Below are 23,641 nucleotides of genomic sequence, written 5' to 3'. Positions count from 1 at the left end.
ATATTTGGTGTCAGTGTTTGGCTTACTGCCATATGTTCCTGTTTTGATATTATGGGATAGAAATCTTTGTCTTCTGACTTAATGGTCCATATCTCTCTCTTTCTATATATCTATGTATTTATGTAGCTCTCTGTCTATCTGTCCATCTATCTACATCATACAGTTTACTTATTAACAGAAGTATACATACTCTACAACAGATATCTGAGCATTTGACTATGCCTCTGAAATATTTCTTTCTAGGTCATCTTTGCAGTCTCCTCTTTGCTGCAATTTATTACTAGTAATCCTCAGAATTAGTATTTAGTTCCATTCACATCACATTCATGATGCTGCTGTCTCTCTATGTACAAGCAAGGTTTTTGTTCCAGTGACTACTTTTTATAATTAATAAGCAAATTACGTATCTATTCCGATATGGTTGAGACCTTGCATTTGACTTCTAGCCTTCCATATTTAAGAATCTGCATTACATGGCCTATGGTAAGTTGCAAAACCAGTCAAATTTAGGTAAACCACACAAGAGTTCATGACTTTTGCTAGACTTGTGGTCTTATTCCACGATTCTGGCATCAGAGAATGACCTAATAATCTACTGTGTGGCATGAATTGCAATTTGTGTGTGTGTGTGTGAGTGATTGCATGTGTGATGCATGGATTTTCATGAGTGCATCTCTGTGCCATTGTACATTCCTTTGGAGGACCAAGGAGACTATTGAGTGTTTTCTGCTATTAGTCCTCTTTTTTATTTCCTTGAGACAGGATCTACCACTAAACTAGGAGCCTGTTATTTTGCCTAGACTCACCAGTCAGTGGGCTCCTGATGGCCGCTTGTCTCCATTCCCTAATGCTAATTGTAGAAATATTCAGCCAGGTCTGGGTTTTTACATGGGTGCTGGAGATTTGAACTCAGTTCCTCGTGTTTTCATAACAAGCACTTTTACAGTGCAAACATCTGTCATCCCTGAATTAGAATTCTCATAGTCTCCCTTGACAGCCCACGCCTCTGCTCTCCTCTGCCCATATTGTGTTTGTTGTCAAATGATGTCATACTTACCTTTAACATCCATCAAATAAACTCATACCTGTCCAGACTTATTACCTCAAACACACATTAGCCTGTAATTTTATCAAGTTGCCATCATTGCTTTCCCAGTCGCAGTTTTCTCTCTCTCTGCTGACAAGAACTTGACTCCCACTGATGTACAGTGCTGGATGTACATCATCTGGATCCCAAGATGCAAAGCCGTCACATCTCCTTAAAATCCTCAGTGACCAACTATGACCCATGCTTGAGGGACCTGCACGCTTCTCACACCCTCTCTCAACATCAAACACTTTCTCCCACTCTCTACTCCAGCCTCCTGGTTCTGGAAGGAACCTGGTTCACCTCCATCCCTTCATGACACAGGACATTGCGTGTTACATGTGATGATATGCTGCTCGTCTCTGTCTGGACCCTCACCTTCCCCCGTTTTGTTTAATCCTTTAGAACTTTTCTTGGGCATTGCTTCTTTAGCGAATGTCTCATTTCTTTGACTTGGTCGCATTAATGATTCTCTATTGTATATGCAATTATACTATTAATGGTTGACCTCTTGACTTTTATTCCCTGAGAATAGACCACTTGTTGATTGGACTCTTTCTTGTGTCCCTGCTACTCAATGTTGAGTTGCAAAGACAGTCTTTCAGGACCTTTCTGCTGACAGGAAAGTTGATCGATTTTTCTCTTTCTTTGCAGATTTGCCATCTCATTAATAAAGACCATTTAGAGAAGACACAATAAAGAATACTTACATCATTAATACTTCTCAATTCAGGTTGGAGACACAGCAGCAAGAATGGGTAATTTTCAATTCAAAATAATATTTGTAGCATTATAAAATATATGCTTCACAGATTAAGCAGTTAAAATAGCTACATTACTGTTTCTTATTTCTCTCTCTCTCTCATATATATATATATATATATATATATATATATATATGTAATAACTCTGAACTCCCTTAAAAAGACTGACTGAAAACAATTCCTTTTATTTCCATTTTTAGAAGAACATTACACAGGAATTTTAGAGAAAATGTCACAAGTAATCCTGGATAACATGCCAAAGGCTCAGTAAGTATTTTTGTGGTAATCAAGGGTTTTGAAATCATGCGCAATATTCCCCTTCCCTCTAGAGTTGTTTGACTTTATATGGTAATGTTGATGTGTACGTACATCTGTGTTTGTGTGTGAGAGACAGAGAGACACACATACAGAGAATGTACATTACATACATGATAGAAGTATATGTAATTATATGCAAATATGTATTCAGCATTTTAGGTTGCTAATGTCAATGAAATAATAACAACTGTACTGTTTGGGGGGTATTATGTTATCCATATGAGTTTTGTTATGACACCTTTCTTTTTTAGCTATTCCAGTTTATTCAATGATTTTGTTGAATCTGAGTTTTTTCTGATTGACGGAGACTCCTTGCTTGTCACCTGTGTATGTGAGAAGTCGCTAAAGCCAGGGCAGAGTCTCCACTTCTTCTACCTGGTTGAGCGCTACCTGCTGGATGTCATTAGCAAAGGAGGACATTTTGCCATAGTTTTCTTCAAGGTAACACAGACCTCCTGAGCTTTGTACCCTCTGAAGACTGAAACCAGAATTTATTTAAATGTTAGTTAGAGACAAGGAATCTTGTCCCTGTAGCTGGTCTTGAACTCATGATGCCCTTGCTTCTGCTACCCAAGTTAAAGGATTTCAGGTGTGCACTACTACCCCTTGTTATAATTAAAAGTGTTTTTATAAGATTTTATAAACGTTTTCACCAGTGACTGCGGGCAAAATACGTTTTTAAAAGTTCAGAAAATGAGAGGGAGCATAAGGTAAGGAGGTTCCAAGTTGGAAGCCCACCCGAGCCTCACTTAGTGATTTTATGAGTAGTTTAGCCAACCTGGGAAGACACTTAAAGAAAAAAAAATCTAGAGGTGCAATTTAGTGGTAGAAGACTTGCCTAGTGTGTGCAAGGCTGTGGGCTCAACCTCCAGGACAAAAATAAACAAAATAAAACAAATAAAAAGAAAAACAATTTAAAGGGAAGAGGAGAACAAAGCAAATGCCTAGCATTGCAGTAAATTAGATTGTTTTGTAATGTGTAGTGATGAGAAACTTTAGAGGAGAGAGTCATAAAAAGTTAGTGAATTTCTGAACAGTGGCCCCACTGACCTCAGTTCTACTTCTCCACCTCTGAGAACTACTTTGCCTTCAAAACTCAGTAGGCAACTTATTTGAATACATTATTAGGTGTATCTGAGCCCACGTGAACTCATAACCTTACTTTACTGTTGTGTGCTTTGTTATAGATAATGCTGAGTGAATATCATATTTGGTATAATTAATAAAATTTACTTAATTTCAATTACAGGTATATCTACTGCTACTATATCTTCCTATTCCTATATTCAGGGCAGCTAATGGTATACTCAGGGATTCTCGTTGGATGTTCAATCAGTTTGAAGCTCACGATACTGTATATTTCCGAGCATTGCTGACCAGCACCATTTTGTTCAAGGAAGCAGGGTTCTGCTCTATGTTTACAATTCTTTCACAGATTTCAATCTACTAAGAAAAACCCTTGTTGTTTAAGAAATGTCACTGCATCTAGAACTATTCTTTAGAATAACATGTTCCCCTTCAGCTCCCAATTCCAGAAAATTTATAATTACAAATTATTATTTTCATTGTTATTTTTGTCCTCTGTCTTCTTGAGGTGAAGTTGGCCAGGAGAATGATTAAAAGACTGGAAGATAAAGAGTAATGAATTCTGGGTACTATAACCTTGCTTACTCTTAGGTTCAAAATGTGACTTAAAGCATATATTTGTGATATAGAAAAATTCCAGGGTCAATTTACTGACTAAAGGACATTAAAAAAGAACCCAACCCTTCTGTACCATGTTCCTTCAATGACCTTAATGATATATATTAACTGCCTAAACTAGCAAAACACTTGTCAAATAATGTCCTTTGTCTCCGTCTCATAGGATGCTGAATATGCATACTTCAGTGTCCCTGGACTTCTTACACTGAGAACTGCTTTAATTATGCACCTTCAGAAGAATACTGCCATTGATATTTGGACTGAATTTTCTGGATGCTTGTCAGAAGAGTGGAGTATTTCCTTAAGTCAGAGTTGCCCTTATTTCTTGATTCTTGCTGATGAAGGCCTGAACGACCAGCAGACACACCTTTTCAACTTTTTAGTCATTCAATCTTGGGCAGCAAAGGTCAACATCGCACTCTTCTCAGGACAAACATCTGGCATCATCCGTCTTTATGCATATTTAATGCAAAGCTCATATGAACAGCAGCTGTTTTTAAAAAAGGTAATGTTTATTTAAAGACAATGATTTAGAATTTTATAAACATTTCTAAATTAATTCAGAAAATGAGGCTCAGTGGTTAATGCTCGCTAGTTTGGTACCCATGTCGTGTAGTTCGCAACTGCTTATACCCACAGCTCCAAAGGGATCTGACAGCTCTGGCCTCTGTGTATACTGCACTTATATGCACATACCTACATAACTACATATATGCATGCATACATACAGAGAGACAGACAGATACATATACATACACACAAAACTAAAAATGAAATAAATCTTTAAAAATAGCTATCTTGATTCAATATTTACTCTACCCATAATATAGAAACTATTATAGATTTAACAGCTATAATAGTTCTTAACACTTACAAATTATTTATATTTAACATTCACAAAAGTCCCATGAGGCACGCTTAAGAATCGTCTATAGCCTGTTGGTGGTGACGCATGCCTTTAAACCCAGTACTTGGGCGTCAGAGGCAGGCGGATCTCTGTGAGTTTGAGACCAACCTGGTCTACAAGAGCTAGTTTCAGGATAGGCTCCAAAGCTACAGAGAAACCCTATCTCATCCCCCGCCAAAAGAATCATCTATATTTAAAGATGATGAAATGGATGCTTGAATATGTAGCCTGTTCAAAAACACCAGCAATGAGTAGTAAAAATTTATAAGAAGTGCTACCCTGTCCCCTATGTTCTCAAACACTGTGTGGTGTGTGAAATCCAAGTTATTGAAGGCCAGAAAGACATGAAATCAGGGTCTAAGGTATGTCTCTAATGAGATGATCCACTAGTGAAATGATACATTATATGGTTGGCTTTAATTAGAACACACTGGAGTAGGATAAAGAAAGAAAAGAAAGTGATGGATATATGTCTTCATAAACAACTTCAGACAATAACTCACTGGCTTTCCAAACAATCAGAATTCAAATTTCATGATAGTTTTATTTTACCTATGTTGGTATATTTGATAACTAATTTGTTGAAATTTCCAGAGTAAAACATGTTTACTAACTTTATAAATAATAGTTTGCTTATTTTTCACTAAGTAAGGTGAGTTCTGCAAATGAATATCATTCCATAGCTCATCAAAGTAGGTTTAGAACCAATTAGAGTATGTGCCTCTTTGAGAATTGCATCATGCTCATTATCACACATTTGCATATATGCAAATAGATTTATTTTGCTTTGTTAGGATTCCTATCACTAAAGTGTTCCTAACCCTGAATGCCAGCTGTGATCAGAAACAGGCTTGGGCTTTATATTTACATCCAGGGCAAATACTAAATATTGAGTTTATGTTGTGATTCCTTTTTCTTTATGTGGACTATGTCCCACTGTGTAGCTCAGGCTGGTTTGGAACTCACAAAGCTACAATTCTTCTGCATCCTTGGGTGCTGGGATTAAATGCATGAGCTACCACAACTAGTCCAAGTTTATAGCATTCTGTTGATAGCAGTTTCTGAACCTGAGAACCCTTACAAATATTCTTCCTAGAACAAATTTTAATGCAGAATTTTATTTATAAAATAATTTTTGCCCCAATTTACTAAAATTCACCTTAAAGAAATGTTTTTACATTAACTGATTTGAGGAGTACTTAAAATTTAAAATACAATGGAATATAGCTTATGCCTCCATTTGTAGACTAGTGGAAATGCCATTGAAACTGTTGGCAATGACTGTTTCCAGTACCATAGATGCCCAGGGGGAGAGGATTCTAATCTCTTCTTAGGTGCTTGGTTGAAATGTGTCTTAGTGAAACACACTGAATTTATATCATTTGTATCTTTATGGAACTGCTAAAATCAGGTGATATATTGCTAGATGGGATAACTTGGAAGGGTTTCCAAGTCTTGCTGACCATCCTCGATCACAGCAGGGTAGATTGTAAACTCAGGACTGCATTGTAATGTGACTATTTCTTCAATTTCTGAGTCCTGTAGATGAAGAATAATGATGTATTTATGAAAATTTATCATATTTTGTTTTTCAGTTTGAGAGGGACATTATGACTGAATATAAAACCCTGATTCAACAGTTGGAAAAATATAGAGACCTGGATTTAACAACTTTATTTGGAGATTTGAAATTCAATAATATGGTGGAAAAGGTAATAGAACTTGAAAAAAACCACTTTTTAATTGAACTTTATTTTTATAAAAGTGTGTGTGTGTGTGTGTGTACGTCTGAGTACAACCCTGTGTATCACTTCTATGGTTTTACCTTGTTTTAGACCAGCAAATTTCTATTATTTCTCTAGTCTAATGGATATAGTAACAGGTCTCTTGTAGCAGTGGAGAGTGGGAGAGATACTAGACATCTTTCCCCTATTTATGGTTTGAGAAGAAATGTTTCTATTTCTTCCTGTTAAGTAGGACTCAGATAAAGATGTGTCTAGACTCTGATGTAAAGAGGATGACCCTTTTGTTCTCCTATTGTTTAGACCATGAACACAGTAGTGTAAATATACCACAGTACTGTTGTTTTGACCCTAGTATTATTAATGTCATAATAATTTGCACATATTCTAATATTGCATTCCTGGTGTCCATATACTCCATCATGCTCTATGGTTTTGTTAATATGGTCTTGGGTTCTGTTTGCTCTATTTTCTGTTGAATTTTTGCCTTGGTTGGCATCAGTGATACTTTAATGTAATTTCAGGCTTTTTACTGTCTTATATTTATTTGTAGCATTTTATGTGCTTCACAGAAGAGAATGTTCAGGCTTTCTTTTTAGTATTCTGACATCCGGTCTAAACCAGAGGAATTATCCAATCTTTGATAATTTCATAAAATTTTCTGTCTGAAAATTGGCACATGTCCGTTGGGATGGTTTCTTAGTTGCTTTACTTATGTCATGAATATTGGTGTACTTAGGCCAACTAATACTACAAGACACAAATCTCCAATTTGTTCTGGGAAAGTAGCAATTTCAGTTTTTCTAGCTTGTTTCCATAAAAGTTCTAAAGTAGAACTTCAAACACCTTTGAAGTGGGTTTCTTTCTCAGTGTCTCTTCTTTTGTTTTGTATGTCTGTGATTTCTCTTACTTGTTTAATAATGTTTGTCTAATTGCAGCTTGAGTTTGGAAATATTGACTAGATTTTTGATTTTTCTTGTTTCTTTTTATCTACTTTTTTAGCAGAGCATTTAACTGATCTATTTTCTCACTTTTGGTATTAAATATTGTTTAGTGTTATATGTTTTTCTCTGAATACTGCTTTTATTACATGACAAAGATTTTGATATAGAGACAGCAATTTTCAATGTATTTTTTAGATTATAATTTTAAGTGATTTTATTATAATTTTAAGTGATGGTCTTAACCACCATCCATAACTCCAATTATAGGAGATCCCATGCCCTTCTCTGACATCAGTGAGCACCAAGCATATATGAGGAACAATTGTATGTGCAGGCAATACACTCATACATTAAAGTAAAATGAATAATTTAAAAAAACAGAAAATTAAAAATTTCAGTTTAAAGATTACTTTTAAAAATAGCATTTACATATCTATGGCAGATTTAGTATTTTTTTATGATGGCTCTAATTCATTCTTTAATAAAATCAATCCTTTGTTTTTCTCATAATATTCATAATAGAATATCTCTTTGGTCCCTACCCATCTTGAGGCATCACAAGTGTGGCAGGGAACTTGATAAATGCTCCAGATGGAATATATTATTTCCCCTTTGAACATTTCATCACTGTTGTTCCTAGTACTATCATTTTCTTTTTTAACTGATGCAGAAGAGGTTTTGTCCAAAATGACTATAAAAGCACACAATACTTTCAGAAAGTTGATTGCCATGATATATGTTGCTTCTAATCATGTATATTAACCACAAAATTATATATGCATGTATTTTAAGAAAATACAAGATAGGGATTTGAAGAGTTACAAGTATTATATTTATGAATATATGGTATTTCTTGAATGCTGAGCATTTAAATTGTTTGAAGATTTTCTTTTCCAAATAATTCTATGATGAATGCCTTGGTGCACACATCTTTGGGCAAATATTGGATTCTTTTTTTAGGTTAGATCTTTAGAACTTGAATGAAAAGCATCAATAAACTGAATGACAAATGTATTGTCATATGCCTTTGTCCGTTTGTAACTTCATTAGCAGAGTATTAGGACTGACACCCCATGATTTCTGGTGCTGACTGTTACTAAAGTAGTAAAAGATGACAAAGCATGTTGATATCATCAATGAAAAAAATGCAGTTTTAATATTACTGAAGAATGTAAACATTTTTTCATTTTCTCATATTTGCATTTCATTAGAGAATTAGCATTTTAAGTCATGAATTTTCTTGTGGATTTACCACTTTTTATGCATGTATTTGTTAAGAATTTTCGCAAAATTTTTGAAATAATTTTACCACTCAAAATTTGTGTTCATAATGTTTTTAGTGGAAATAGCTACAGTTTCTATATGTTCATATCGACCCATTTCTTACTATATAATCGCTTATGAATAAATACCGTTCTCTAATCGTCATGACGTGTTATAATTCTCTGTGGTGACAGGCTTGTGAGACGATGTCTCTGCTCAGGCAACTCTGGCCAGAAGGCTCTGACATCCGGCGAGCCCTGTGCGTCACTTCCTGCTCCCTGTTCTTGGAAATGTACCACAGCTTCTTAGAGAACAGAGAGAAGAAAGCCTCCGAGCAGACGTGCGAAGACAAACAGGTGCGGTTGCTGCAGTGGGATGCACTTGTGCTTTCCTATTTATTGTTTTCACCAACCATTTCCCCACATGGCACTGGGTTCTCTCTTGTTTATATGAACAGCAGAAATAGAATCCCTGCAATTCGTGTCATAAAGGAATACGCTGTTCCATGACTTAGTGTGTTACCTACAGGTGCTTCACATAGGACATATGTGGACTTCATCACCTGCAGACAGGCAAAGGAAGAAACAACCTGCTATGCTACTGTGCTTTGGGCTTTTCTGTGCACAGTTCACGAAATGCTCAGGAAAGAATTGTTATTTCTACTCCAGTATTAGAGCACAGACTTTTGGTTTTTGAGAGTAACAGTCCTCTAACCCAAGGTGCTAAATAGTAATGTAGTTTGGATTCAGGTTTTCTTGTGCAAACTTCTCAGTGATTTTGAAAGATAGGCTCACACAGTGGTACCCTACTGGCTGGGGAGAGACTACTGTTCTTAGGTTTCTTTTTTTTTTCTTGTTTCATTTTTTTCATTTTTCCATTCAACAAATTTACACTTCCTCCCCTCCTCCCATTTCCCTCCCGCGCCCCCATTTACCCTCCTCCATCCCCCTCCCTCCTTCAGAGGGCAGGGAACCCTGTTCTGTGGGACGTCCAAGGCACTCGCCCCTCCATCCAGGCCTAGGAAGGTGTGCATCCAAATAGACTAGGGTCCCAAAAAGCCAGTACATGCAGTAGAAACAAGTGCCAGTGCCTTTATCAATGGCTTCTCAGTCAGCCCCCATTGGCTGCCACATTCAGAGATTCCGGTTTGATCACAAGCTCTTCAGTCCCAGTCCAGATGGGTTTGGTGAGCTCCCATTAGATCAGGAACACTGTCTTAGTGAATGGTCCAACCCCTCATGGTCGTGTCTTCCTTGTTCATCTTTTCCTTTCATTTTGCTCTTCAATTGGTCCTTGGGAGCTCAGTCCGTTGCTCTAAGGAGGGTATCTTTCTCTATCTCCATCCATCACCAGACGAAGATTCTATGGTGATATTCGAGATAATCATCAGTGTGATAGTGGGGCAAGGCCAGTTCAGTCACCCGCTCCTCTGCTGCCCAAGGACCTAGCTCGGGACATCCCCGTGGACACTTGGGATCCCCTCTAGAGTCAAGTCTCTTGCCAACCCTAAAATGGCTCCCTTAATGTAGATATCTTCTTCCCTGCTCCTATATCCGCCCTTCCTCCATCTCCACCCTCGCACTCCCCACGCTCTCCCCAGTCTTTCCCTTCTCCCTTCTCTCTTCCCCTCTCCTCTCCCCCATTCCCACCTGTATCCCCACCCCCATGCTCCAAACTTATGCCCGACAATCTTATTTGCTTCCAATTTCCAGGAGGATCTATATATGTTTTTCTTTGGCTTCACCTTGTTATTTGGCTTCTCTAGGCTTATGAACTATAGGCTCATTGTCCTTTATTTATGGCTAGAGTCCACTAATGAGTGAGTACATACCATATTCATCTTTTTGGGTCTGGGTTATCTCACTCAGGATAGTGTTTTCTATTTCCATCCATTTGCATGCAAAATTCGAGTTGTCATTGCTTTTTTTTTACCACTGAGTAGTAAGCTAATGCATATATATTCCACACTTTCTTCATGCAGTCTTCTATTGAGGGGCATCTAGGTTGTTTCCAGGTTCTGGCTCTTACAAATAATGCCGCTACGAACATAGTTGAACAAATGCTTTTGTAGTATGATAGGGCATCTCTTGGGTTTATTCCCAAGAGTGGTATTGCTGGATCCTGGGGTAGATTGATCCCGAATTTCCTGAGAAACAGCCACACTGATTTCCAAAGTGGTTGCACAAGTTTGCATTCCCACCATCAATGATTGAGTGTTTCCATTACTCCACATCCTCTCCACCAAAGGCTATCATTGGGTGTTTTTGATTTTAGCCATTCTGACAGGTGTAAGATGGTATCTCAATTTTTTTTGATTTGCATTCTCTGATCACTAAGGAGGTTGAGCATGACCTTAAGTGTCTTTTGGCCATTTGAACTCTGTTGAGAATTCTCTGTTCATTTCAGTACCCCATTTTTTAATTGAGTTAAATAGCATTTTAATGTCTAGTTTCTTGAGTTCTTTATATATTTTGGAGATCAGACCTTTGTCTGATGCAGGGTTGGTGAAGATCTTCTCCCAGTCGGTAAGTTTCCTTTTTGTTTTAATGACAGTGTCCTTTGCTTTACAAAAGTTACTCAGTTTCAGGAGGTACCATTAATTCAATGTTGCCTTTATTGTCTGTGCTGCTGGGGTTATAGGTAGGAAGTGGTCTCCTGTGCCCATGTGTTGTAGACTACTTCCCACTTTCTCTTCTATCAGGTTCAATGTGTTCAGAGTAATATTGAGGTCCTTAATCCATTTGGACTTGAGTTTTGTGCATGGTTATAGATATGGATCTATTTTCAGTCTTCTACAGGTTAACATCGAGTTCTGCCAGCACCATTTGTTAAAGATATTTTCTTTCTTCCATTGTATAATTTTAGTTCCTTTGTTGATAATCAGGTGTTCATAGGTTTGTGGGTTAATATCTGGGTCTTAGATTCGATTCCATTGATCAACGTCTATTTTTTTTTTTTTTTTGCCAATACCAAGCTGTTTTCATTACTGTAGCTCTCTAATAGAGAGTTTGAAGTCAGGGATGGTAATACCTCTGGAAGTTCCTTTATTTTCTAAGATTGTTTTGGCTATCCTTGGTCTTTTATTTTTCCATATAATGTTGATTATTGTTCTCTCAAGATCTGTCAAGAATTTTGTTAGGACTTTGATAGGGATTGCGTTGAATTTATAGATTGCCTTTGGTAGAATTGCCATTTTTACTATGTTGATTCTACCCATCCAAGAGCATGGGAGATCCTTCCATCTTCCGGTGTCATCTTCAATTTCTTTTTTAATGCTTTAAAGTTCTTGTCAAATAGATCTTTCACTTTCTTGGTTAGTTTTATCCCAAGATACTTTATGCTATTTGTGGCTATTGTGAAAGATGAAGTTTCTCTGATTTCCCTCTCTGCTTCTCTATCCTTTGTATATAGGAGGGCTGCTGATTTTTTTTGAGTTGATCTTGTGTCCTGCCACATCACTGAAGGTATTTATCAGCTGTAAGAGTTCTTTGGTGAAGTTTTTGGGGTCACTGTTGTACACTATCATATCATCTGCAAATAATAAAAGTTTGATTTCTTTCTTTCCAATTAGAATCCCCTTGGTCTCCTTATGTTGTCTTATTGCTATTGCTACAACTTCAAGTACTATGTTGAAGAGATATGGTGAGAGTGGACAACCTTGTTTTGTTCCTGATTTTAGTGGAATGGCTTTGAGTTTCTCTCCATTTAATTTGATATTAGCTGTTGGCTTGCTCTATATTGCTTTTATCATATTTAGATATGATCCTTGTATCCCTAACCTCTCAAAGACCTTTATCATAAAGGCGTGTTGAATTTTGTCAAATGCTTTTTCAGCAACTAATGGAATGATCATATGTTTTTTTCTTTCAGTTTATTTATATGATTAATTGCATTGATAGATTTTTGTATGTTGAATCTGCCCTACATCTCTGGAATGAAGCCTACTTGATCATAATGGATAATTTTTTTGATGTGTTCTTGGATTTTGTTTGCCAGTATTTTATTGAGAATTTTTGTATTGATGTTCATGAGTGAGTTTGGTCTGTAATTCTCTTTCTTGGTTGAGACTTTGTGTAATTTTGGAATCAGGGTAACTGTAGCTTCATAAAGAGAGTTTGGCAATGACTCTTCTATTTCTATTAGGTGAAACACATTAAAGAGTATAGGTATCAGCTCTTCTTGGAAGTTCTAATAAAATTCTGCATTAAAACCATCTGGTCCTGGGCTTTTTTTGGTTGGAAGGTTTTTTTTTTTTTATGACAGCTCTATTTCCTCATGACTTATTGGTCTATTTAAATTGATCACCTGATCTTAATTCAATTTTGGTATCTGATATTTGTCTAAGAACAATCATTCTTTTTACATTTTCCAGCTTTGTAGCATATAGGCTTTTGTAGTAAGACCTAACAATTCTCTGAATTTCCTCAGTCTCTGTTGTTATGTCTCCCTTTTCATTTCTGATCTTGTTAATTTGATTGTTCTCTCTCTGCCTCTTGATTAGTATAGATAGGGGTGTTTCAATCTTGTTGATTTTCTCAAAGAACCAGTTCTTTGTTTCATTGGATTGTTTTCTGTGTTTTGTTTGTATTTTGTTGATTTCAGCCCTCAGTTTGATTATTTCTAGTCTTCTACTCCTCCTGGGTGAGTCTGCTTCTTTTTTCTTCTAGTGCTTTCAGGTGTGCTCTTAAGTCTCTAATGTGAGCTTTCTCTGTTTTCTTAATGTGGGCACTTAGTGCTATGAACTTGCCTCTTAGCACTGTTTCATAGTGTCCCATAGGTTTGGATATGTTGTGTCTTTATTTTCGTTGAATCCAAGGAAGACTTTAATTTCTTTCTTTATTTCTTCCTTGACCCAGGGATGATGCAGTAGTTGACTATTCAGTTTCCATGAGTTTGTAGGCTTTCTGGGGGTAGAATTATTGTTAAATTCTAAATTTATTCCATGGTGATCAGATAAGACACAAATGGTTACTAAATATTTTTTTTGTATCTGTGGAAGTTTGCTTTGTTACTGAGTATGTGGTCAATTTTTGAGAAGGTTCCATGAGATGCTGAAAAGAAGGTATATTCTTTCCTATTTTTGGTGGAATGTTCTATATATGTCTCTGAAGTCCATTTGATTCCTTACCTCCACTAGTTCTCTTATGTATCTGTTAGTTTTCTGTCTGGTTGACCTGTCCATTGGTGATAGACGAGTGTTGAAATCTCCTACTATTAGTGCATGGGGTTTGATGTATGTTTTGAGTTCTAGTAATGTTTCTTTTATATATGTGAGTGCTTTTATATTAGGGGCATAGATATTTAGGATTGAGACTTCATCCTGATGAATTGTTCCTGTTATGAGTATAAAGTGTCCATCTCCATCTCTGCTGATTGATTTTAGTTTCAAGTCAATTTTGTAGATAATAGTATAGCCACACCCACTTGTTTCTAAGGTCCATTTGATTGAAAAATGATGGAGGAAGGTCATTGGTTAAATAATAAAGAAACTGCCTAGGCCCATTTATAGGCCAGCCCTTAGGTGGGAGGAGTAAACAGAGAGAATGCTGGGAGAAAGAAGCCGAGTCAGGAGTCGCCATGATTCTCCCACTCCAGACAGACGCAGGTTAAGATTCTCCCTGGTAAGCCAGCTCGTGGTACTACACAAAATATTAGAAATGGGTTAGATCAATATGTAAGAGCTAGCCAATAAGAGGCTGGAGCTAATGGGCCAGGCAGTGATTAAAAGAATACAGTTTCCGTGTAATTATTTCGGGGCATAAGCTAGCCATGTGGGCGGCTGGGTGCCGGGGACGCAGCCCTGCCACTCATATTACAACAGAGTGGCGCCCAGCGTGCTAATGAACTCCACGTAAAACCTGAGAGGGCTTGAAAAGGAGAGAGAGAGAATTTAAGACAGTTTTTTGCTGTTTGTGGGTTGCGTGCGGCAAAGAAATTGTCCTGACTCAGCAACAGGAAAAAACTGGCTGTTTTAAAATGCCGGCTTTCTGGGCTGTGCCGCCATCGCGATCTCTGTCTGGCTCCTGTGGGAGAAAGAGTCTTTGAATGGAGCATTTGGAGTAAAGTGCTACGATTTGTTTGATGGCAACTAGACTCACTGTGTGCCTAAAAGGAAGTCATTTTGTGCTGCGGCTCAGAGGCACAAACAGCTCCACCATGCTACTGGTGCAATGTGCAAGGATCAGAGGCACGAGCGGCTCCGCCATGTTGGACTGGGCGGGGTAAGCAGGCAGTACCTGTTTTTGACCTAGGAATGTCACAGCTTAGATTAAGTGCTTAGCGATTTAAAAGCACAAAACAAAGTGCTCCTGGATAGTAAAAAAATTACAGAGTCACAATAAAACAGATTCAGACATAAAAGACCACAGTGTTGGATGACTGTAGGTAGGCTTGAGAGAGAGAAGAAAAATATATAAATAATAAAGTTAATGTCTTAAAAAAAAGGGTAAAGTCTTTAAAGAGACAGAGTACAGATAGTTATAGATTAAAAGAAATAAAGAAAATAAGCCACGTAAAAATGGAAAATTCACAGAGAGTCTGGATTCTTTGTATTATTGTGTTTTCTTTAAAATTTTTGACTGTAAAGGAGCTAACTGCAGAGAGACATTTCATTATATGGGCTGCCAAGCTAAACCAGAATGGATATAAGGGTATTATGATTTCAGAATATGGGTCTAAGGATATGATGCTTTGGAGAGGGTCTTCTTTTGTTTTCACAGAGGATGAGACTCTGTGGATTGCGTCTATACCAATCTGGTATGATAGACCACGCCCTCCTGAAAGGTTGCTGTGAACACCTTCAGAAAATTACTTCACTCAACTGCCGACTGAGATGACCCTGACACACAGGTTACACCATGAAAGACCTGAATAACAGCGCCCCCATTCAGCAGGAAGCAGTTTGGAGAGAAAAAAACTGCGCCCGTATTCCCAAATATTGTTTATGAATATTTTTTTTACATTTAAAGGGGGATATGATATAGATATGAATAATTTGCATTGGTATGGATTTTAAGGTTAATTTTGTTATATGTATATGTATTTCTGCTCTTAAGGTATTGTGATTATGTAGTTCATTTAAAAATGTAATGTAAATATAGGTTGTTGATGGATAATCATAAATAATAGTCAAGCTTGTAGTCATGTTAGTTAGATTTTCTGGATATATATTTCAGTTGGATAGGCATTCTTCATATCTTTCAAAGACTACAGAATATGGCATTTAATGTTTTAATAACTTAGGGCTTTTCATGACAATGAGACACATCTGCTCCTGGCAGCACCAATCTACTTCAAGAGGAAGATGGGCATCGAAGAGGCTCCTTATGGAGTTTGATAGCCATTTGGGCAAGAAACTGCTCTTGCCTGGACTGTTGCATAAACTGGACACAGAGAACCCGCAGAAAGAGGACTGCTGAACTTGCCTAAAGGTGAGATGGATTTTCGGGGTTCCTGACTCATGAAAGAGTCTGCAAGACATTCTGCAGGACACAGCAAAAAGTGACTGAACTGTCTTTGGAATTTCCTGCTTCATGGAAATGTCTGCTGAAAACTATGGGCCTGTAGGCCGAAGATGGATGCCCCAACGGTACAGAAGAACTTTGGGTGACTGTCCAGGCAGCGAAATGTTTCTGTCATTTCTAGAGTTTTGGATTTCTTGTTTACTTAAGTAATATTATATCCTTCTGGAGTCTTTGATGGAGTTGAAGAATGGATAGATAGTTATAGTTTTCCTTAGTTATGATAAGAGATAAAATAGATATAAATATTGTAACTGTAATTCTTGCTTGATAACTGTTTTGCTATATGTAATCTTACTATGTTAAAGTGAAATCCTTTCTTTTTTGTTTAAACAGAAAAAGGGGAAATGATGGAGGAAGGTCATTGGTTAAATAATAAAGAAACTGCCTAGGCCCATTTATAGGCCAGCCCTTAGGTGGGAGGAGTAAACAGAGAGAATGCTGGGAGAAAGAAGCCGAGTCAGGAGTCGCCATGATTCTCCCACTCCAGACAGACGCAGGTTAAGATTCTCCCTGGTAAGCCAGCTCGTGGTACTACACAAAATATTAGAAATGGGTTAGATCAATATGTAAGAGCTAGCCAATAAGAGGCTGGAGCTAATGGGCCAGGCAGTGATTAAAAGAATACAGTTTCCGTGTAATTATTTTGGGGAATAAGCTAGCCAATGCGGGCGGCTGGGTGCCGGGGACGCAGCCCCGCCGCCCTTATTACAACAGAAAAACCTTTAATCTGAGGTAATGTCTGTGTTTGTGCTTGAGGTGTGTTTCCTGTAAACAGTAGAATGTTGGATTCTGTTTTCATGTCCATTCTCATAACCTTTATCTTTTTATAGGTGAACTGATTCCATTGATATTAAGTGATATTAATAACCAGTGGTTGTTAACTCCAGTTATTTATTTATTGGTGGTAGTGTTTGTGTGTTTCAAATCTTTGAGTTGTGCTGGTGGAGGGATATTAGATATCTGAGTTATTGTGGGTTTTGTTGGTTTCCTTGGGTTGTGATTTTCCTTCTAGTACTTTCTGTAAGGCTGGGTTTGTGGCTACATACTGTTTAAATTTGTTTTTATCCTGGAATATCTTGTTTTCTCCATCAATGGTGAAAGAAAGCTTGGCTGGGTATAGTAGTCTGGGCTTACATCCATGGTCTCTTAGTTTCTGCAGCACATCTATGCAAGACCTTCTGGCTTTCTTAGCTTCCATAGAGAAGTCAGGTGTAATTCTGATAGGTTTACCTTTATATGTCACTTGGCATTTTCCTTTATAACTCATAATATTCTTTCGTTATTCTGTATGTTTTATGTTTTGATTATTATATTGTGAAGGAATTTTTTTTGATCCAGTCTATTTGGTGATCTGTATGCTTCTTGTACCTTCATAGGAATATCCTTCCTTAGGTTGGGAAAGTGTTCTTCTATAATTTTGTTGAATATATTTTCTGGGCCTTTGAGCTGTAATTCTTCTTCTTGTACCCTTATTATTCTTAGGTTTGGTCTTTTCATAGTGTCCCAGATTTCCTGGATGTTTTGTGTTAAGAATTTGTTGGATTTACTGTTTTCTTTGAAAAGTGTGTTTATTTCCTCTATAGTATTTTCTTTCTTCTATCTCTTATATTCTGTTGGTTATACTTGTCTCTGTAGTTTCTGTTTGTTTACCTAGATTTTTCATATCCTGCCATCTCTCAGTTTGTGTTTTCTTCATTGCCTCCATTTTCAGTCTTCAAGTCTTGAACTGTTTCAATTACCTATTTGATTCCTTTTTCTTAGTTTTCTTGGGTATCTTTGATGGATTTATTAATTTCTTCTAACTTTTTGTTTGTCTTCTCATCCATTTCTTTAATGGAGTTTTTCACATCCTGTTTAATGGTCTCTAACACTTTCATGATGTTATGTTTCAAATCTATTTCTTCTCCTTCTTCTGGATTAGGGTGTTTAAGTCTCCCTGTTGTATGTTCACTGGATTCTGGTGTTATCATGTTGCTTTTCAGATTGTTGGAGGAATTCATGCATTGGCACCTGCATATCCCTTTCTTCAAATACTGTTAGAAGAGTCTTGGTGGCTTGGTCCTATCTTTGCTGTAGCTAACTTTGTACTTGAGGGTTTTTCTTGGTCTGACATCTCTTAGCTCCCCTCAGCATTGGAGTTGGCTCTCAGATCCTCTCCACCCTGAGTAGGCTGGGGTGGTGGAACTAAGGACCCCGCAGATGAAAAGAAGTGCTTGTGGGGCCAGCTGTGATGGGATAAATAGAGAAAGGCAGTAACCAGGGAGAAGCCCCACTGAATGGCCAGAAAGTTTAGGGGATTGGAGTGTGCCTGTACCCCTTTCTGGGGCATCTGACCGACTGGGCAGGCACACACTTATCTGTCCAGATGGATCTACTGGTACTGGATCAGGGCCACTTGCTGGCCAAGGACCTCACAGAGAAAAGGGCAGGCTCGGTAGATGCTGACTTAGTGGAACAAAGAAACCCCTGCACTTACCACTGTGTCCCTGAAGCAGGCTGAGTTGGGGGATCCTAGGACCCCACAGATGGAAAGGGGTGCTTGGGGGGCAAGATGGGGTGGGATAAGTAGAGAAAGCCAGTAGCCATGGAGAAGCCCCACTGAATGGCCAGGAAGTGCCTGTGCTCCCTTCCCGGGTCATCTGGCTGGCTGGGTGGGAGGGGGGCATACACTTACCCCTCCAGATGGATTTACTGGTACTCTCTTAGGTTTCTTTATTGCAGAAAAGGTCAAGATTCTGGTAGCCAGTTGAGATTTGGCTATGACTAAACAGTCATCTCTCCATATATGTTCTCATGGGCACTAAAGTATACACATGTACACGTACCATTTTTTTTAATGTAATCTCAGAACTATGGAGTCTCAGCTAATGAATCCCATCAACTTTCTTGATTTCAGAAATAACCAGATTTTGATATTTTGCTTTGCAGTATCTCCTTAAATGTAATTTTTAATAAAACCTTTCTACATAATTATATGTCCAAATTTAATTCATCCCTAAATCATGATAGTAAGTCAAACTTTTCTCCCTGGAACTTCTAAACATTAGACCTTCTCTGGCATCCTAAGAGTGCCCCATTTGAAGTATCCTTGCTTCTCCAACAAGACAAAATGTTTGCCAATAGCAATGATGTCCCTGCCCCTGATGTTAAATATATCTAATTATTTTTCTTTGTTGTGATGGTGCAGTTACACCTGTTTGCTACATTGCCACTCAGTTGTCTTCATGGAGGCAGTTCATGATATTGTCTTCAGAGTAGGTTGCTTAGACAGAAGAGAGAATGTAGCATAGAGCTCCAACCACCCAAGGTCCTCTGAAACCTCCTGTTCATCACCTGGTTTATTAGTTTAAACCTGGAATCCTTGAAAATATTGAGCCATGCCTTACACCAGCTTCTGCAAAGCTAGAAGCTTCCTTTCCTCTCTATCTCAAACATGTTTAAACATAGCCTTGTTTCTGGGTAAGTACTGTCTCAGAAATGGAGAAATTGTAAATGTGGTATTCCTACATAGAGGGCTTAGATGCAAAGTTCAGGCTTCACAAACTGAGTGTGTAGTCTCCCAGCCTACCGCTCTCTACTCACCTTCTTTACCTTCTACAGGAACAAGGTAGTTGTTTAACCCTGAAGGACGTGGAAGACTTCTGTAAACTCTATTGCCTCAGTGTGGTTTTCCAACTCCACCTACCTCTTTCCCAGAGAGCCTGCTCAAGATGTATCACCTCTGGTTGGATTGAGGACCTCAAGACTGTCTTTAAAATGGTAAATATACTCTCCTGTCACTTATACTTTTGTTATTTTACTACAGGATACATTAAAAACCATGTATACCTTTAAAACAGATTTATACAGGGTAGTGTTAAATTTTGGAGTCTTCAAAGATTGGCTTGTTTAAATCAGTTACTTGACTAGTTTCAACAATCATATTACATAATATGATTGTTATTAATAGCAACCATCATGGCATGTATCCCACCCAAAGAGGAGCTTCTTGACATTTTCCTTCTTAAAATTCTTGTTGGAGTCAGGATTTGTGTCATTAATGAGGAAGTTTCTGGTGACCACCACCTTCTGCCTTGAGAAAGAATGAGGAAACGGATGCAAGGCTTTATTATTTTTTTCCATTCCAGATTATGGATACAGAAATTTTGGAGACCTTATGAAAACAAAAAGCCAAATTCTCTCCAGAGTCTTCTGTGAAAATCAGTGCTAGAATCTGTTAACACTTCAGTTTATTCTCTTCATTTTAAACAAACAGATTTTTCTGTTCTTTATAACATGAAAAATATCTATATACATTTTTTCTTTTTGCAATATCTTTCTTTCTCTATAATATTGGATGCTATCATATTTAATGGCTACTTGCATCTTAATATATTTGCACTATATATATATTTATAGAAATAAATATTATATGTATATATTTGTCTGTGTAAACATATATTATCCATGTAGACTTTCTTTTAGGAATCTGAGATAAATAGTCAAGAAAAGTGACTCATGCCCAAAGATATTTGGAATGTGCTCTTCCAACCTGGAGATGGAGTAACATCAACATCCTTCATCATTCCACACTAGTTCTTCCAGACAGTTAAATCTTATAGTGAAGACACAGACTGAATGTTAATACTTACTGTGAAGGAAGAACTAGAGTACATTTGAAACCAATAGTTAAAAGATCTAGCCAAGTTTGCAAGGGTTTCTCCTAAGAAGTTATATGACCCAAGTCCTGAAGGATAGATAGGTGGTAGAGGGGTGGACAGACTGGAAACCAGATTGTGGGAGAAGAAGCACTGTGTGTGATTGTTCAAAAATATCACAACCAAGGAACTGAGGTCCACTCATTGAATCAAGGACAGAAAACTATAGGGTTAGTGATGAGGCTGATGTAGTGAGTGAGAGACAAATCAGGTAGTATCACATCTGTGTAAATAAGTTCATCATAAGTTCACTGAGTACCTACTAAATGGTTTATGTAGGAAAATGGCACTTCTATTTTTTTTTAAAGCATTTTGACTTGCAATGTAGACCACACAGTGTAGATACAAAGCTGGATATGGGGGTTTAGGGGACTATTTAGCCACTTTCCTGTTGCTGTTAGAGACTAAGGGAGAGACTTTTGAGTGCTCTACACTATACTCTGAGTATACTTCTACAGTAGCACTCTGAAGAGTGACTTAAGTCTACCTGGAGGCAGTGCAGCTGCATAGAGAGTGTCCCTTTCTTACTCAATGTGGAATAGCATTTGCATAAATGCCCCTGTCTCAAAGCCCAGATGAGAGAAGTAAAGAAAATTCATGAAGTGTATTGAGTTGACTGTGGCTAAAGTGGTGATTAAGTTATATTAATTTTAATTAATAGTGCTTGTATTACATTTACTATATCACCATAATTGACCTGGGGGTTGGAATGGTAGATTAGGAATAGGGCACAAGAGTAGTGGTTTACCTGGTAAATCATGTGCCTTGGATGCCCGAAAAGCAGGTTTTGATGTCCAATATAGAACCATGTATGAAATCAAATCTAGTGCAATGTTCCCAAAGATAGGTAGATGGAAAACTTCTTGTTGACCGTCCATCTTACTTGGTCAAGCTTTGGGCCAGTGAGAGATCCTGTCACATACATAAAGTGGGATTTATTAGGGGAAAGACTCCTGAAGTCATTCTGTGGCCTCTGCACACCGGCACACACCCACACCATGCTCATATCCATACAAAGGAGCATCAGGATGTATTGGATGTCTGCACTGGTGAATATTCATAGCTGCTGTAATGGAATATTTAGAGTTCTGTGGTGTAGTAAATACTAGACATGGTGAACGTGGTTCTATGTAGGTTCTACTGATTCTTGAGGGAAAATTCTGTATCCTAAACCCCATAGGAGGACATTCCTCTAGGTTTTGTTAGTCCTTCATGGCTAGCAGTCTCTGTGATAATAATCAAAGTCAGGAAGACTTCCGGATCCCATTTTCATCTAAAAACTTTAATATGAGTCATTTCAGGTTAATACATTAAACCTACTGATACTTGCAATTAAAATAAACATTGTGGCACCAGTAATGGTTGGCTTTTGTTATAAATTTATTTCTTAGATGTATTAAATTATTTTATGAAGCTGAAGTCAGGAACAAAAATGGGAGCTGGTGTGAATGCAAATAGGTGTAATATGGGCTTTAACGGAAACCTTTTTTGCACAACTGTTAATACTGAAGAATTTTTTGAATTTTTTAATGCACAAGTGTAGTGAAGAGGCCAGCAGGCCTGCTTTTGGTCCTCCCTGGCTCCTGCATGGCTAGCTTTACACCCAAAACAACAACACACAAATTGTATTCATTTAAACACTGCCTGGCCCATTATCTCCAGCCCCTTACTGGCTAACTATCACATCTTGTTCAACCCATTTCTATTAATGTGTGTAGCACCACGAGGTGGTGGCTTACCAGGAAAGATTCTAGCCTACGTCTGTCTCGGGCCAGAGAATCATGGCGACTGACTCATTGTCTTCTTCCTCCCAGCATTCTGTTCTGTTTACTCTGCCTACCTAATTTTCTGTCCTATCAAAGGGCCAAGGTAGTTTCTTTATTAACCAATGAAAGTAACACATAGACAGATGACCATCCTCCATCACACAAGGAAGTGCTTTAGGTTAAAAGACAGTATTAAAAAAAACTAAATATTTGACAGTGTCGTAAGATGGCCTAGCAGGAAATACCTGATAATATTAGGTGATCAAAAACAGCAGCTTCATTCTCACCTTTATGTTGGGAAGCATTAAGTTTTAATACTAAGGCAGAGTGAATGAAGAAAGCTCACTAGGGAGCCTCTCACTTTAACTCTGTAAACCGTGTTATTGAGGAAGACTCATGTCTACTGTGGCCAGATGTAAGTGCTGTTTGTGCAGACATTCTGTCGGTGTTATGATGGAACATCAGCCTTTAGTTGGTGGAGACCTATCAGCACTGGTGGGTGGGAAACGTTTTTCTTACTGGAACCCTTAGCAGCCCAACATTGACAATCCAAAGTAAACAAAGAAACCTAAGTAAATAACAGAAGCACATTCAAAAGCTGAAGAAATATGTAGTTTTTGACATTTTGAATCACAATGAAAGGAAACAATCCATAGTAATTAAACAGATATTTCTTTAACTAATGATAAAAGGTTGTTTTTTGTTTTTGGTTTTGTTTTTATTTTTGAGACAAAGTCTCATTGTGTAACCCAGATTGGTCTGAAACTGACTGTGTAACACAGACTGGCCTTAATCTGGCAGGCATCCTCCTGCCCTTAGCCTCCCAAATGCTGGGATTACGTGCAGTTTAAATTCATTTTTAGTCAGTTTTCATTTTATGTAATGTTTCAATTTTTAAGGAACAAAGTAAAGTCCTTATTCAGCCT

The 23,641-nt window shown here is 37.7% G+C and overlaps 1 protein-coding gene across 1 annotated transcript in view; it reads left to right on the top strand.

Annotated features, from left to right (window-relative positions):
• Positions 1 to 1,809: 1,809 nt before the first annotated feature.
• The window catches only part of LOC130862846 (probable ATP-dependent RNA helicase DDX60), an 83,289-nt gene continuing 61,457 nt past the window's right edge, over positions 1,810 to 23,641 (top strand). The window contains exons 1-7 of the mRNA XM_057752671.1: positions 1,810 to 1,845; positions 2,052 to 2,118; positions 2,421 to 2,610; positions 4,037 to 4,378; positions 6,376 to 6,492; positions 8,924 to 9,085; positions 19,853 to 20,011. Coding sequence (XP_057608654.1) covers positions 1,842 to 1,845; positions 2,052 to 2,118; positions 2,421 to 2,610; positions 4,037 to 4,378; positions 6,376 to 6,492; positions 8,924 to 9,085; positions 19,853 to 20,011 — 1,041 coding nt within the window. The 5' untranslated portion in view covers positions 1,810 to 1,841. The remainder of the gene's footprint in view (positions 1,846 to 2,051; positions 2,119 to 2,420; positions 2,611 to 4,036; positions 4,379 to 6,375; positions 6,493 to 8,923; positions 9,086 to 19,852; positions 20,012 to 23,641) is intronic.

Source organism: Chionomys nivalis, chromosome 20 (genome assembly GCF_950005125.1).
Source record: "Chionomys nivalis chromosome 20, mChiNiv1.1, whole genome shotgun sequence".
Taxonomy (NCBI): domain Eukaryota; kingdom Metazoa; phylum Chordata; class Mammalia; order Rodentia; family Cricetidae; genus Chionomys; species Chionomys nivalis.
Note: the sequence above shows the minus strand (reverse complement) of the source record. Positions and strands in the feature narration are given on the sequence as shown.